Source organism: Canis lupus, chromosome 7 (assembly GCF_003254725.2).
Source record: "Canis lupus dingo isolate Sandy chromosome 7, ASM325472v2, whole genome shotgun sequence".
Classification (NCBI taxonomy): Eukaryota; Metazoa; Chordata; class Mammalia; order Carnivora; family Canidae; genus Canis; species Canis lupus.
Window position 1 is genome coordinate 10,676,583 of NC_064249.1, and position 16,992 is coordinate 10,693,574.

At 37.4% G+C, this 16,992-nt stretch overlaps 1 protein-coding gene and 1 pseudogene across 1 annotated transcript in view; one reads left to right on the top strand and one right to left on the bottom strand.

Annotated features, from left to right (window-relative positions):
* The window catches only part of FLVCR1 (FLVCR heme transporter 1), a 37,740-nt gene that overhangs the window by 7,697 nt on the left and 13,051 nt on the right, over positions 1 to 16,992 (top strand). Inside the window, exons 3-5 of the mRNA XM_025429888.3 lie at positions 4,726 to 4,866; positions 13,621 to 13,688; positions 14,927 to 15,030. Of these exons, the coding sequence (XP_025285673.1) occupies positions 4,726 to 4,866; positions 13,621 to 13,688; positions 14,927 to 15,030 (313 nt within the window). The remainder of the gene's footprint in view (positions 1 to 4,725; positions 4,867 to 13,620; positions 13,689 to 14,926; positions 15,031 to 16,992) is intronic.
* Positions 12,332 to 12,604, bottom strand: LOC112648404 (60S ribosomal protein L38-like; annotated as a pseudogene).

The window sequence follows — 16,992 nt, forward strand, 5'->3', positions numbered from 1 at the left end:
CTATGTAAGATACCTATATATGTGAAATTATATATATGACACATATGAGGTTAAGCAGATCTGTATGATAGCCTACAAATATAAGATTTTTATTTTTTAAAGGAAGGGGACAAAAAGGCAGTAATAATAGATTTGACTGTTGACCTAGCACCCTGTGTTATTTGAGAAATTAAAAGAAACCTATTTATGTCCATTATTACTTACTTATGTACTCATTAGCTTCTGATTAGACTGTGGAGATGGAGCAGGGAAGAAAGGTCTCACTATTAAGTTTTGTTTGGTGGCCTCTAATCTTAACCTTATGATAACAAACATATAAGCATGGTAATATTCATTTGTGACATGAATGTCTTAGGTTGAAAATTGTGACATTTAAACAAAAGTTATCTATTTTCCTTATACACAAATATTTGCTATTGAGGAAGATATGGATTATTTTAAAAATTCCTACTTTTTAAATGTCCTTAATTACTAAGAGATAATCCTACTTCCCTCTAAATTCTACCCACAAATAATTTGGAAGCCCAACCAAATTTTATAAAGTAAATTGGTTCTGCTGTTGTTTTTCAGCAACGTGATACATACTAAATTGGTATTCAGCAGTCTTTCCAAAATACTGTTTTGAAACTTCATGCCATGTAACCCTCTTACCCGATCTCATGGAGCTTACTGATGAATGTAATCCATCTAGCACTTACAGGAATTAACCCAAGCCTTCCACTGAATTTTACACTAATCCCTCATTCTTCATACCCCACACAATTATGGCCTCTACCATTTGGTTGTTTGGTAAGTACCAAACATGTTTAAAGGCACAATATATGCTATATCATCTAATCCTCATAGCCATGTGAAGGCAGTACTATTAGTATTCCCATTTGATAGATGACAAAAGAAGGACACAGAATTGAAGTGTTTTAATCTAGCCATGGTCACAGTAAATAACTGAAGATGAAATTTGAGCCTAGGTACCCCAACTCTATATTTAAAATGTTACGTATAAAAATATGCCATTTTATTTTTTAATTAGTCTTGTTTTTGTTCCAGTTCAAATTTCTTTGGTATAAGTGGTAATGCTGTTGTATTTGAAAGCTCTTCTTGTGCAGGATGGCAGCAAACTCTATCACTTAACTCAAGTGTGCAAATTAAAATCTTTACCTTCCTGATTCACTAACATGGGTACATAAGAGAAACCAGAAGCAATGGCAATCAAAATATTTAATGTTAAAATACTTAAACACATGAGTGTATAACATGTATGTATAATTCTACTTTTGATTCTTATATTCAGGATATTTATATATTGGCTACTATTGTAAACTTTTAATAGAAGTATGTTTTACTTAGTCTATAAGAATTTCAAGCCCCTGAGATAAAGTCTCTGACTTTTAAAAGTAGGTATTCCTGAGGGCACTTGGGTGGCTCAATCCATTAAGTGTCTGACTTGAGCTCAGGTCATGATCTCGAGCCTCGTATCAGGCTCTATGCTCAGTGGGGAGTCTGAGTCTCTCCTCTGCTTGTGCTTTCTTTCTCTCAAAATAAATGAGTAAGATCTTTTAAAAAAAAATCAGTATTCCTGGGACGCCTGGGTGGCTCAGTGATTGAGCGCCTGCCTTCAGCCCAGGGTGTGATACTGGAGTCCTGAGATTGAGTACCACATTGGGCTCCCTGCGAGGAGCCTGCTTCTCTCTCTGCCTATGTCTCTGCCTCTCTCTCTGTGTTTCTCATGAATAAATAAATTAAATCTTTAAAAAAAAAAGTATTCCAGAAAATGACGCTGAATTCTGTAGTATTCAATAATTACAAAATTATTTTGCATATATTATATCATATAATCCTCATAACAACTTGTTTTTCCATTTTATGTATGAGAAAGCTACAGTTGAGAGATGGAAATTGACTTCTTCAGAGTTATACAAAGATATGAGGCAGAGCCAGTATTCAAACTTATACATGTCTTGTAATAAGTTAATATGTGGAATATCTGCTTGAATCATACAGGGACAAATAATGAAATCAAAAGATAATGTTATTTATTTATTTATTTATTTATTTTTAAAAGATTATACTTATTTATTCATGAGAGACACAGAGAGAGAGAGGCAGAGACACAGGCAGAGGGAGAAGCAGGCTCCATGTGGGAGCCTGATGTGGGACTCAATCCTGGAACCCCAGGATCACACCCTGGGCGGAAGGGAGGCGCTTAACCACTGAGCCACCCAGGCAACTCTATTGTTGTTTTGTTTTGTTTTTTAAAGATTTTATTTATTTATTCATGAGAGACAGAGAGAGAGAGAGAGGGAGAGAAAGAAGCAGAGACACAGGCAGAGGGAGAAGCAGGCTCCATGCAGGGAGCCTGACGTGGGACTCGATCTCAGGACTCCAGGATTACGCCCTGGGCGGAAGGCAGGCACTAAACCGCTGAGCCACCCGGGGATCCCCTCTATTGTTATCTAATTTCAAAAAGTAGAAATAGTCCTAAACACAATAAATTTCCTTCTTATTTATCGTGGAAGATAAAGTTTGAATGTGGCTACTTTGGAGAATAACTGCTTTGATAGTTATTTATTATTATTATTATTACTACTACTAACATGTGCTTTCATACATTTCATACATTATTATTATTATTAATGTATGCACTCATGTGTTTAAGTACCCTAGTATGGAGGCGGGGCAAGATGGCGGAAGAGTAGGATCCCCAAGTCACCTGTCCCCACCAAATTACCTAGATAACCTTCAAATCATCCTGAAAACCTACAAATTCGGCTTGAGATATAAAGAGAGAACAGCTGGAATGCTACAGTGAGAAGAGTTCACACTTCTATCAAGGTGTTGTTCTGATGCTCTTGCAAAAATATGGTCCAGCTTCAAGAAGATTCACAAAAAGGGCTTTTGACAAATACCAGTCTCTGGTCACCCTGAGATCATAAAACTAAAGTATGAATTGTCAGAACTAAAAGCTGCATTTAAACAGAACAAAAAGAAACAACATGGAACTGAATGAGTTAAGGACAATGATGACTGTTTTTAATGACTCTTGTTCAAAACATTGTTGATCCCCTCATGTTTGCTCCTCCAGATTGAAGGAAACTGGTCTCTAGATATATCTATAACTTACAGAAATTTTATGAAAATGCTGTTTTGTAAACAAATTAAAATATTTATCTTTCTCCCTACCTGTAAGAAAAAAAAAAAAAAAAAGTACCCTAGTATGGAGCTTGAACTCATGACTCCAAATCAAGAGACACATAGTCTACCAACTTAGCCAGCCAGGGCCCCAAGAGTTAATTATTTTATCAACACACATTTTTTGTGGGGAGAAGAAAGAAGGCTGTTGCTTCTCAATTTCAGAGGAGAAAGAAGAAGCCGTATTTCATACTTTGAAGGAAGTAATGCAGAATAAACAGGGTCAGAGACCAGTGGTTTTCTGTTCCTGTTTCCTTTTCTTTGTACAGACTGAAACCAGGTTTAGTGTGTTGTATAGCTGACAGATACGGGCCTGATTTTGTCCGATAGGGCAGATGACTACCTGAAACTAAAAGATAATCAGAAAATAGGTTTTCTTCAGAAAATAGGTTTAGGGACACCTGGATGGCTCAGTGGTTTAACGTCTGCCTTCGGCTCAGGTCATGATCCTGGGGTCCTGGGATGGAGTCCTGCATCGGGCTCCCTGCAGAGCCTGCTTCTCCCTCTGCCTGTGTCTCTGCTTCTCTCCGTGTGTCTCTCATGCATAAATACACAAAATCTTAAAAAAAAATAGGTTTAGTGGAGTTGAAGATTAGTAAGAATTGTTTTCATTTTGCATTTGAGTTCAACTCTGTGCCATTTATACTTACTTTACCAGAGGAAATAAAAACCTAAATAAGAGACGTAAGACTCCTTCTCAATCCCCATGACTACCTTGTAAGCATGGTTTTTACATTCTGAAACTTTGTTTTACAATTGCGTGAGTTGTACCTTACCAATATTAACAAAAGAGATATCTCCTATCTCAACTAGGACACAAAGAGACTTTCAGGAAAGGACAACAGACATCCTCAACAGTGCAAGGAGCAGATAGGGTGAACTGAAGAGGAGGAGTTGCAACAACTTAAACATTTTATGTCTACCAGTCCTCCGCTATAAGGATATTAAAAAGTAAATATTCATGAGTTTGTCTCCTCTTGAATTAGTTGTGACACCTGTAAAAATAGAAGTCTGTTTTAGTTTGCTAAGTTTTCAGTATATCATAATTAACCAGTGTTTTTGGTGAGCTCTGCTCCCGTGAATCCTCCTGGACCTTTTCCATTCTAGAGGTGTAGATAGATCAGATGATAAAATTTTTTATCAGATCTTCGAAGAAAATAGTTGCCAACTCAGGACAATCCTCTAAAAGTTCAGTAACATATTGGTTTGCTTATAGCTGATGTTAACTGTAATTATAAATGGAACTAAGTTTAGAAATGAATTTGCTGAATACTTACTAGAACAAAAATTCATCTTGCTTAACTAAAAAGGGAATAATCAGTGGGCAAGGGTGTGATATATTGATGGTTTTGCAGTTAAGTTATGTGAATTGGCCTCTGAGTTATAGTCAGTTTCAGAGAACTGAGAGGAGATTCTCCAGAAATTAATGAACAGCCTCCCTATAAGACTTTCACTACATCTTTAAGCTTAAACTGATTTAGTCTGCTCACTAAGCAAGATACATGTATTTAATTACCTTTCCATGTGTATTTTCAGCATTCAAAGAAAAACCTCCATATCCACCAAGTCAGGCTCAAGCAGTTCTTCAAAACAGCCCTCCTGCTGAGTACTCCTATAAGAAATCAATAAGGAACTTATTTAAAAACATTCCTTTTGTCCTTCTGTTGATCACATATGGTAAGTGGTTTTCTTTTACTTTCTTTGATTTCTGTATAAAACTTTGAGCATTGTAGATTCTTTTCATTTAGTCTAGTGGTTTGAACTTTATCTTTTATTTTATTTTATTTTTTTTTTGGTTTGAGCTTTAATGAGATAGGTTTGTTAACTATAAAAATAATGATGACATAGTCATAAACTTAAATTTTGAACTAAAAGCAAAACTTAAAGATGAATTTTTTACCTATCTGTAAAATATAATATAATAGATCTCAAATGGACAAGCACTTTCTTTTTTGAGTTTTCACAGTGTTTTCAGTCCTTTATTAGCGGCCATAAGCATATGGGGAATGTTATCTACAATTCCTTTCTCTGACCCTGTGCAAACTGGCATCTATTTTTGACTACTCAGTCAAAACTAGACATTAATGGATGACTTTCACTAGTTTTTTTTTTTTTTTTTTAAGATTTTATTTACTTATTCATGAGAGACACACATACAGAGGCTCTCCAATGGGGAGCCTGATGCGGGACTCAATCCCAGGACTCTGGGATCAAGATCTGACCCGAAGTCAGATGCTTAACCACTGAGCCACCCAGGTGCTCCCCATAGTTCCTTTTCTTAATTTTGCAGGTTACCTCCATTGGTTAGCTTAAACCTAAAATACATAACTAGGAAGTAGAGAAAATATAGTGAGTGATTATTATCTATAAGAGCAAATTCATTTCTGTAACCTGTCATTTAAGGAAGAAAGATTCCTACCTTCTTTATCTCTGTCTCCCAAAATAAAAATTTCTTTGAGCCAACTTATAACCAACCCCTTATCACACTCACAAACATGCCTGCACATGCATTTACACTGTGAATTTTAGTCTCTGTAGTTTTGTGGGGTTTTTTTTTTAAGATTTTTAAAACTTATTCATGAGAGACACACACACACAGAGACAGAGACACAGGCAGAGGGAGAAGCAGGCTCCATGTAGGGACCCCGATGTGGGACTTGATCCCAGGTCTCCAGGATCAGGCCCTGGACTGAAGGTGGCGCTAAACCACTGAGCCACTGGGGCTGCCCCTAGTTTTGTGCTGTTACCCTTTTACCTGAAACGTGTTCCTTTTTTTCCCCTTAAGCAATCCTACGAGAGCTGGCTTAATGTTTTCCTAACTTACTGTTCATTTTGTTATTTGTTTCTTCATTTATTCCATCAATAATTATTAAAATCAATTAAATATACAGTAGTGCCATATATACCATGTGGGCTAAAAATAAGCATGATAGGTGATTTTCTCCATGAAGTAATTAGAATCCAACTGGGGACATAATATAAACACCAAAAAAGTGAATGACAGCTTAGGAGTTATCAAAAAGGTAACAACACCTTGTTGTTGAGTTGTATGGCAAGTGTGTGCTGAAGGCTTCAGAATAAATAACTGGCACAGGATAAATGAAGGGAAGGGCTGGCAAGGGAGATCATCATGGCAAAGATGTGGTTAAGCCTGGCCTTGAAAGTTGGGTTAGATTTGGATAGAGAATAGCATGAGAAAGGTGTGTAGATGGTGCTCTCTCTGATACTCCCCTCTCTGTGGAATGTTTACTTCTTTTATATCACATCATATACTACTTCCTTGATTATATTTAAATAAGGTGAAAGTGTTTGAGTTTTTTTAAATTATAAAGAACTTCCATATGTATTATTCATATAAATTTTTTTTCATATAAATTTTTGAGATAGAGATATTAGTAGTAGTATTTTTTAAAGATTTTACTTATTTATTCATGAGAGACACAGAGAGAGAGAGGCAGAGACACAGGCAGAGGGAGAGCAGGCTCCATGGAAGGAGCCCGAATTGGGACTCGATCCCAGGATTCCAGGATCACGCCCTGAGCCAAAGGCAGACGCTTAACCGCTGAGCCACCCAGGCATCCTGGGATAGAAATATTATTATACCTATTTTATAAATGAAGAATTAGAGTTCTCTTTTCTGAATTCTAAATTTTATTTATTTATTTTTTTAATTTCAAAGGTACAGGGACGCCTCGGTGGCTCAGTGGTTGAGCATCTGCTTTTGTCTCAGGTCATGATCCTTGGGATTGAGTCCCGCATCAGGCTACCTGTGAGGAGCCTGCTTCTCCCTCTGCCTGTGTCTCTGCCTCTCTCTCTGTGTCTCTCATGAATAAATAGATAAAATCTTAAAAAAACATTCAGAAGGTACAAAGGATGCAGAGTGCATATAGTATAAAATTCAGAAGGTACAAAGGATATATGATGTAAAACCAGTCTTCCTCTATCTCTGTCCCCAGGTCACCCAGTTCCCCAACATGGAGGTAATCACTGGTATCACCTGCTTACTTGTGAGGCTGATATAGCCTTGATGTCAAAATCAGACAAGAACAGTGCAAGAGAAAAATTTCAGGTCAATTTTACTTATGAACTAGATGTAAAATGCAAGAGAAATTATTAGTAAACCTAATACAGCAAATTAGAAAACTGATAATACATCCTGGCCAAGATTAGTTTAAGGAATGATTTTTGTGCTAACCTGAGCACTAAAAATTTATGATTATAACTTATCACAATAATAGATCAAAGAGGAAATTTTACCCAATCAATATCTGAGGGAAATGTATTTGGTAGAATTCAATACCCATTGATTAAAGACTTTGCACACTGTGAAGTAAAATGAACTTTATGAACCTGATAAAGTTTATCTCTGAAAACTCTGTAGCAAACATCATTCTAAAGTCAGAATCTTAGAAATGTTTTTCTAAAGAAATGGTAAGAAGTATCCTTTACAATAGGATGTCTGTCGTTATCACTTCTATTTAGTACACAACTGGAAGTCCTGGCTGGCTCAGTAACAAGGAAAATTAAAAGTCTATAAGTTGGGGGCGCCTGAGTGGCCCAGTTGGTTAGGCCTCTGACTCTTTGATCTCCACTCAGGTCTTGATCTCAAGGTTGTGAGTTCAAGCCCCACATTCAGCTCCACGCTGGATGTGGAATCTACTTTAAAAAGTATGTGAGTTGGAAAGGTAAAAGATGCTATTATTCACAGGTAATATGGTTACGTGCACCAAAGGTGGTCAAACTGTGGCCTATGAGTCAACTCTGTGTGTTGCCTGTTGTTAGAAGTAAAGTTTTGTTTGCTTACGTATTGTCTATGGCTGTTTTTGAGCTGCAAGGGCAGCACTGAGTAGTTGCATCAGAGACCACATGGCCTGCAAAGCTAAAAACATATACTCTTTGGCCCTTACAGGAAATTTTTCTGACCCCTGATCTGCAAAAATAATGCAGAAGAACCTACAGATAACTATTAAAACTAATGAGTTCAGCAAGATTACTAATCTGACAATGTGAAAATACCAACTACATTCCTGTGTATTTATAGGAATTGTATGCCTATAAAAGATTTTTTAATACCAATCAATACTGTAAGATATGTATAAATACCTTAGTATGTGTATAAAATAGGTATAAATAGGTATAAATCTAAAAGAAAATAACTTTATAAATTATAAAATTATAAAACATTGAAAGGCAAGAGAAGACCTAAATTAAGTGGAGAGCTATACCACACTTCTGCAAGGTTTGAGATTATAGTGATAAACCAGTTAACGTTACAGAACATTGCATTAATAAGTGACAGTTGCAGATTTGGATTGACAGAAGAGCCGGATATAGGCAGTAATTAGGAAATTAAAAAGAGTTTACTTGTTGAAGGAGTTAAAAAGGAATTTCTGTGTACCTGGGTGGCTTAGTGGGTTAAATGCCCAATTCTTGATTTTGGCTCAGGTCATGATCTCAGGGTGTTGGGCTTGAGCTCTGCAATCAGGCTCTGTGCTCAGCAGGAGGTCTACTTAAGATTCTCTCTCTCCCTTCCCCCTCCACCAACACTCTCTCTCTCTTTCTAAAATAAATAAATAAATCTTAAAAAAAAATCAGAAAGAAGGCATTGGGAAACACTGTGGACAGTTTGATAATATTCCTCGGAACAGTTGGAAAACTTTCTTGACCTCATATTCTTCACCAAAGGGGTGCCTACTTAGGGATCATGATTTGAATGAGTGAGCCACATCACACCTTTTGACCATGCACCTGTCTCCCTCTATGACTAGTATTATATATAAAGATGGAGCAGTTGCACATGGGATAGTCTAGATAGGGACTGTACTCCTAGTATGGGTTTTCAGGATCATATACAGTGTCCAAAGCTAAGTTAACATTTTTTGGAGGTAGAGCTATTTAGAGAAAATGAGATCCTTCCCTATGCCATTATTACTATCAGAAACTAAAGGCCAGTTACTCATGATTTTCTGATATGATCTTTAGATAGCCATAGGTCTCATCCTGCAATCTTCCCTTTAAACGTTTTTTTTTTTTTTTTTAAGATTTTATTTATTTATTCATGAGAGACACAGAGAGAGAGAGAGCAGAGACATAGCAGAGGGAGAAGCAAAACTCCCTGCAGGGAGTTTGATGTGGGACTCCATCCCCAGACCAGGATCACGCCATGAGCTGAAGACAGACACCCAACCGCCAAGCCACCCAGGTGTCCCTAAACCGGGTTTGTAATGGAACTTGACTAATTCTTAAATTCCTGTGAAAGAAGTAAGGGCCAAGGACAAAGATAGCATCGCTGAAGAACAAGGTGAGGCACACATTCGCAGATATCAGAATTTATAAAACAATAATCATTAAGATGCCGTGTATTATCAAGGGGTAGACTATTAGATTACTGAACAGTAGAGATCCTAGTGACCTCCTTCTCCGTATCCGTTTGCAAGCTAGGTTGTATTATAGCAATGAAATTCTGCTTTAAAAAATTCTCAGTGGCCTAACATGTCACAAACTCATTTATTACCAGTGCTACATGTTCAGTGTGAACTGCCAGCAAGGTTCTGTTCATCAGAGTTAGCTCAGGATCCAGAATGAGGTCTTGGCACATGCTATGATGATTACCAGGGCAGCAAATGGGAAGTGTCACTTTTATTTACATTTAAAGTCATATGTCCGTGCCGTTAAGTGTCTGGAAAGAGAAGTACTAGAATACAGTGATCTTCTCTTATTTCTAGTTTCACTTTCTCTGGTTTCAGTTACCCATAGTCAACCACACTTAGGAAGCAGATGCTCCTCCTTCTGACCTATCACAGATGGTCAGCAGTAGCCTCACACTATGTCACACGGTTTATGTCATTCACCTCACTTCATCCTGTGGGCACTTCATCTCACATCATCACAATAATAATAAGAAAAAATACAGTACAATAAGATCTTGAGGAAGACTACATTTACGTAACCTTTATTACTGTAGTTTTGTATTCTATTATTATAATTATTCTATTATTAGTTATTTTTGTTAATATCTTACTGTGCCTAATTTATAAACTAAAATTTACGATAGGTACGTATGTATGTACAGGAAAAAAAAAACCCATAGTATATGTAGGGTTTGGTACTATCTGCAGTTTCAGGCATCCCCTGGGGGACTTATAACATACCCCGTGCAGATGAGAGGGGACTACTGTGTTTGCAAATAGCTCTAATGATTAGAACGTGTGTATATAAAAACTAGATGTCTTATAAGAGAAACTGTATAGTAAATTGTCCTGGGATAATCGATTATCCTTATGGGAAGAATAAAGTAAAATTAGCTCTCTATATCATACCGTGAAAAAAATGAATTACAGTAGATTAAAGACTGAAGGGTGAAAATGAGAACTTTAAAGTTTTAGAAGTATATGTAGGAGACTGGCTTTAGTATTCTCTTTTTTTTTTTTAATTACTTTTTGGCTTTAGTTTTCTTAAAATAATTTCTTGGGGCACCTAGGTGGCTCAGTCAGTTATGCATCTGCCTTAAGCTTAGGTCATGATTCTCCAGTCCTGGGATAGAACCTCAAGTTGGACTCCCTGCTCAGCAGGAGAATCACTTCTCCCTCTCCCTCTGCCCCTCTGGTTGTGCTGTCTCTATCACTCTCTGTCTCAAATAAATAAATAAAATCTAAAAAAAAAAAGAAAAGAATTTCTTAGTGTAAAGAACAGAAGGGATGCCTGACAGGCTCAGTCAGTAGAGCCTGTGACTTAATCTCGGGCTTGTGAATTCGAGTCCCAAGTTAGATGTAGAGATTACTTAAAAATAAAATCTTTTTTTTTTTTTAAGATTTTATTTATTTATTCATGAGAGACACACACACACACAGAGGCAGAGACACAGGCAGAGGAAAAAGCAGATTCCATGCAGGGAGCCCAATATGGGACTCGACCCCGGGACCACGGGATCATGTCCTGAGCCAAAGACAGATGCTCAGCCGCTGAGCCATCCAGGTGTCTCCCAAAATACAATTTTTAAAAAAGATTCTATATGTTTATTCATGAGAGACACAGAGAGAGAGAGGCAGAGACACAGGCAGAGGGAGAAGCAGGCTCCATGCAGGGAGCCCGATGTGGGACTCAATCCCGGGACTCCAGCATCACGCCCTGGGCCAAAGCCAGGTGCTAAACCACTGAGCCACCCAGGTGTCCCCAAAATAAAATATTAATAAATAAATAAGCAAATAAACACAATCCTTGAAGAAAAAGATTGATAAACATGATTACATTAAGACAATGTAGGGGTGCCTGGGTGGCTTAGCCATGTAAGCGTCTGATTCTTGATTTTGACTCAGGTCATGATCTTAAGGTCATGAGATTGAGCCCTGTGTGGGGCTCACACTGGCCATAGAGCCCACTTAAAATTCTCTGTCTTGGGACACCTGGGTGGCTCAGCGGTTGAGCATCTTCCTTCAGCTCAGCGTCTGGATCTGGGATTGAGTCCCGCATTGAGCTTCCTTCAAGGAGCCTGCTTCTCCCTTTGCCTGTGTCTCTGCCTCTCTCTCTGGGTTTCTCATGAATAAATAAATAAAATAAATCTTAAAAAAAAAAAAGATTCTCTGTCTCCCTCTCTCTCCCCACCCTGCTTGCTCGTGCTCTGCTCTCTCTCTCTCTCTCAAAAAAAAAAGACCCAAAAAACAAAAAAAAACCCGATAATGTTCTTTTCTAAAACAACATTATAAACAGAGAAAGCAAGACATAGACTATGAGAAAATGTCTGCGATGCATATAACCAACAAAGGCTTAGTACCTACAATGTAAAAATAACTCCTACCACATACTAAGAAAATAGCAAAGAAATTAAGGAAACCAAAGCATTTTTGTGTTTGTGTATTGCTCATTTTTGATGCTGAACCTTACTCAAGATTCCTAAATGAAAGAAATGCAAATGAAAACCAGAGTAAGATACAATATCACATGCATTCAAATTGGCAAATTTTTTTTTTATAAGATTTTCTGTATTCACGAGAGACAGAGAGAGAGAGGCAGAGACATAGGCAGAGGGAGAAGCAGGCTCCTCGCAGGGAGTCCAATGCGGAACTCGATCCCAGATCCCAGGATTATGCCCTGAGCCAAAGGCAGATGCTCAACCACTGAGCCACTCAGGCATTCCCCGCCCCCCAATTTTTTTTTTTGAATTTAAAAAATTTTAATACAGTTCAAATCAGTGGGTCAGGTTCATTTTAGCTCCTTCACTGCCAAACCTGGGGGCAGAGACTGCTTGAGTTTCTCTGCCTTCTCTTTCTTTGTCTGTGATGATCAAAGTATAAAGATACCGGCTGCATCGAACTTTAAACTTCACATTATCCTTATTCTTCTTGATCTTGACGGATTTGGCGTCCTTTCGCCTAGCCGTCAGCAAGAAGTCCTTGATTTCCTTGATTTTGTGAGGCATGCCTACATGGGCGTGGGGGGCAGCACACAGCTGGCACTGGCAGAGACACTCACAGCAGGCGGCCCCCCACCAAAATTTTTTTAACTAGTGAAAACATACATGGCAAGAATGTGAAGTAAAGGAACTCTGCTGGTACTATAAACCAATATAACTATTTTGAAGAGCAGTTTGACTATATCCAGAAAATAGACATTCTCCTTCTAGATATATATTTAGAGAAATCCTTATATGTGATAACGAAAACATAATATTCATTGCAGTATTGTTTTAAAGAGTACAAAACTGGAAAAAGACAAGTGTCTACTGACTGGGCAAGAGGTAATTAAACTGAAGTATATTCACATAATGAGCTATCCTATAGTAGAGAAAATTAAACTAGAATTTAAAGTACTGACTCACATAAATCTCAAAATTGTATTATTGAGTGATAAGAGCAAGCTACAGATAGATACAAAAATACATTATTTATATAAAGTTCAATTACATGCAGAATAATTCTAATTGTTATTTATGGATACACATATTGTAATATCTAAAATGATAAGCACTGGGGCACCTGGCTGGTTCAGTTGGGCGTCTTACTCTTGGTTTTGGCTCAGGTCATGCATGATCTCAGGGTCTTAAGATCAGGCCCAGTTTCAGGCTCCCAGCTCAGTGGGGAGTCTGCTTTCCCTCTCTCTCCCTCTGACCCTCCTTCCACTCATGCACGCTCTGTCTCTAAGATAAATAAACCTTAAAATAAAATAAATAAAAGAAAATGATAAGCACTAACAGGATAAGAGGCTATCTCTGAGGGACGCCTGAGTGGCTCAGCAGTTGAGTGTCTGCCTTTGGCTCAGGGTGTGATCCTGGAATCCAGATCGAGTCCCACATCTGGCTCCCTGCAAGGAGCCTGCTTCTCCCTCTGCTTATGTCTCTGCCTCTCTCTCTGTGTGTCTCTCATGAATAAATAAATAAGTCTTTAAAAAACCAAACTAGTAAATGGTACTTTTATAATTTTCTGTTTATTATTATAGGTATCATGACTGGAGCATTTTATTCAGTCTCAACATTATTAAATCAAATGATACTGATACATTATGAGGTAAGTTTCTGTTTATACAGAATGGTTAAGAATGTTTCTTAAGCAGTGTACTTCCTGTTAGCATGTTCATACAATTAAAGATTTATTGGGCACCTGGCTTGCTCAGTTGGTGGAGCATAAGGACTCTTGATCTCAGGGTTGGTTCAAGCCCCCCACATCAGTTGTGAGATTACTTAAAATCTTTTTTAAAAAGGTTAATGACTTTGTTGCTTTAAAATATTTGTATTTGTTTTAACTGAATACATTTTTTAAAAGATTTTATTTATTTATTTGACAGAGAGAGAGCATGAGCAAGGGGGAGTGGCAGGCAGACGGAGAGGGAAAAGTAGGCAAAGGGAGATGGAGAGGCAGGCTCCTCACTGAGCAGGGAGCCTGACAATGAGACTCAAGACTCATCCTAGGACCCCTGGTATCATGAGATCATGACCTGAGCCAAAGGCAGATGCCTAACTGGCTAAGCCATCCAGGCGCCCCTAATTGAGAATACATTTCATCCAATTTATAAAACACACAGAATGGAGAGAAGTTATTATTGCTGTGACAATACCTAAGTCTTTTTTGTTGTTGTTGTTGTTGAAGATTTTATTTATTTATTCTTGAGAGACAGAGAGAGCGAGAGAGAGGCAGAGACACAGGCAGAGGGAGAAGCAGGCTCCATGCTGGGAGCCTGACGTGGGACTCCAGTATCAGGCCCTGGGCTGAAGGTGGCGCTAAACCACTGAGCCACCAGGGCTGCCCCAATACCTAAGTCTTTTAAAAATACTTTTTAAAAGAAATATGTCTGGTTATATGGGAAAAGCTAAAGAAACAATTTTAAAAGAAACCAACCCAAATATAAGAGGTAAATATCAAGCTGTGACATCTCTTCGCTTTTGAAAGGAGAGAGCAATTGTAATATATAAAGACTATCAGATTAATCTCCTTAGACTTCTGTGAATTACAGGAGAATTCTAACAAAAATCATTGTACTTTCTAACAGCCATGGAGGATCAAGAAAAATTTCTTTTATTTCTCCTATATTTTAGGTTTTCTTTTTTTTCTGGTTTGAAAATAGAATGTCCTTTATATGTGCTTTACTTGCCCTCCACCCCCTTACCCTAACAAATGTTCTAAATTTTCTATTATATCGTATGCTTAATTTTATCTGATTATTTCTTTTGACTATGAAATGTATGGGACTGTGAAAGATCTATTTGAAAGAAGTATCTGACTAACTTCTTATGAAAAAAATTTTTAAGGGAGAAGAAGTCAATGCTGGAAGGATTGGGCTAACACTGGTAGTAGCTGGAATGGTGGGTTCTATTCTTTGTGGCTTATGGCTAGATCATACCAAAACATACAAGTAAGTGATAGTAGGTAAATGTATGATGTACAACCTAGGGTATTTTGGGTTTAACGGAAACTTTGCTTTTTATTTTCACACATTTAAATAGTGTTATTACTATAAGACCTGGATCCTAGACATTCTTAGATTCTCTTCACTTCTGAATAAAGTCTATATATTTTATCAGTCATACTTCGATTTTGAGAATTTAGATACCTTATGAAGATTCTTCCCCTCTAATAATAACACATATGTCTTCAGAAGGGATCATTGCTGTTCTACAGAAGCCCTTTCTAAGAAACATTTGACTTCTGATAGAGACTTTATCTTGTTCTTTTCTCATGTTATAAGCTTAAAAGCAAACAGAAAGTTGTGTTTCCTACCAAAAAATTGTTATTGAGCATAAGACATTTTTGGTAAGAAGTTTTTGCCTAGGAGTGCCTGGCTGGCTCCGTGTGGAGCATGTGACTTTTGATCTCAGAGTTATGAGTTCGAGCCCCATGTCGGGTGTAGAGTTTACATACATACATACATACACGTATACATACATAAAGTCAATCTGAGGAAAAAAAAGTCTTTAAATGTCTTTGCCTCAAGGCACCTGGGTGGCTCAGTTGGTTACGCATCTGCCTTGGGCTCAGATCATGATCGCAGAGTCCTGGGATCGAGCCCCACATCTGGCTCTCTGCTGGGGTTGGAGGTCTGCTTCTCTGTCTCCCTCTGCTGTTCCCCCTGCTTGTGTGCTGTCTCTCTCTCTCTCTCTCTTTCTCTCTCAAATAAATAAAATCTTTATTTTATTTTTTTTAAATAAAATCTTTAAAAAAAAGTATTCACCTAAAGTGCCCCACACTATAGTACCACTTAACTATAATATAATACATAATATGAAAATGCTGTATTAATTATACATTTATATGATCAAAATGCTAATACAAAAGAAGAACTTAGTAATACAAATGAGGAGACTGAGAAAGGGGCTTCAGGGGCAGCATGTTTTGCATTGGCCTTAAAAGAATAGCCATATATGTTTATTTATGATGTATTATTCCATTTATATAAAGCATATTTATATTGTTAGAAGTCAAGAGAGTGACTACTCTTGGAGGCAGGGAAGCTGTAAGACTGGAGGGATCTTCTGAGTGTTGGTAATGGTTTTTTCTTTGGTTTTGTTTTTTGTTTTTTTAAATTTTATTTATTTATTTTAAAGATTTTGTTTATTTATTCATGAGAGACATAGAGAGAGAGAGAAGCAGAGACACAGGCAGAGGGAGAAGCAGGCTCCATGCAGGGAGCCCAATGTGGGACTCGATCCTGGGACTCCAGGATCACGCCCTGGGCCAAAGGCAGGCGCCAAATCGCTGAGCCACCCAGAGATCCCCTATCCATTCATCTATTGATGGACACTTGGCCTGCTTCCATAATTTGCCTATTGTAAATAATGCTACAGTAAACATAGGAGAATAATTATTTTCTTTACTAAATGCTCCCCATGATAAATGTAGCTACCATCGGTCACCATACAAATGATTATAATATTATTGACTATATTTCCTATGCTATAGTTCATTCCCATGAATTATTTATTTTATAACTGAAGGTTTGTATTTCTTAATTCCTTCACCTGTTTTGCCTATAGCCCCTGACTCCCACAACCAACCACTAGTTTGTTCTCTGTATTTATGAGTCTGTTTCTGTTTGTTCAATTGTTTTGCTTTTTAGATGCCACATAGAAGTTAAATCATATGTTATTTCTATATTTCTGTCTGTCTCATTTCACTTAGCATAATGCTTTCAAGGCCTATTGATGTTATTTTAAGTGACAAGATTTCATTCTTTTTTTACAGCTAATGTTCTATCATGTGTGTGTATTCTTTATTCATTTATATACATAAAATGTATATATATTCTTTATTCATTCATCTATCAATGGACAATTAGGTTGCTACCATGTCTTGGCTGTTGTAAATAATGCTACAGTAA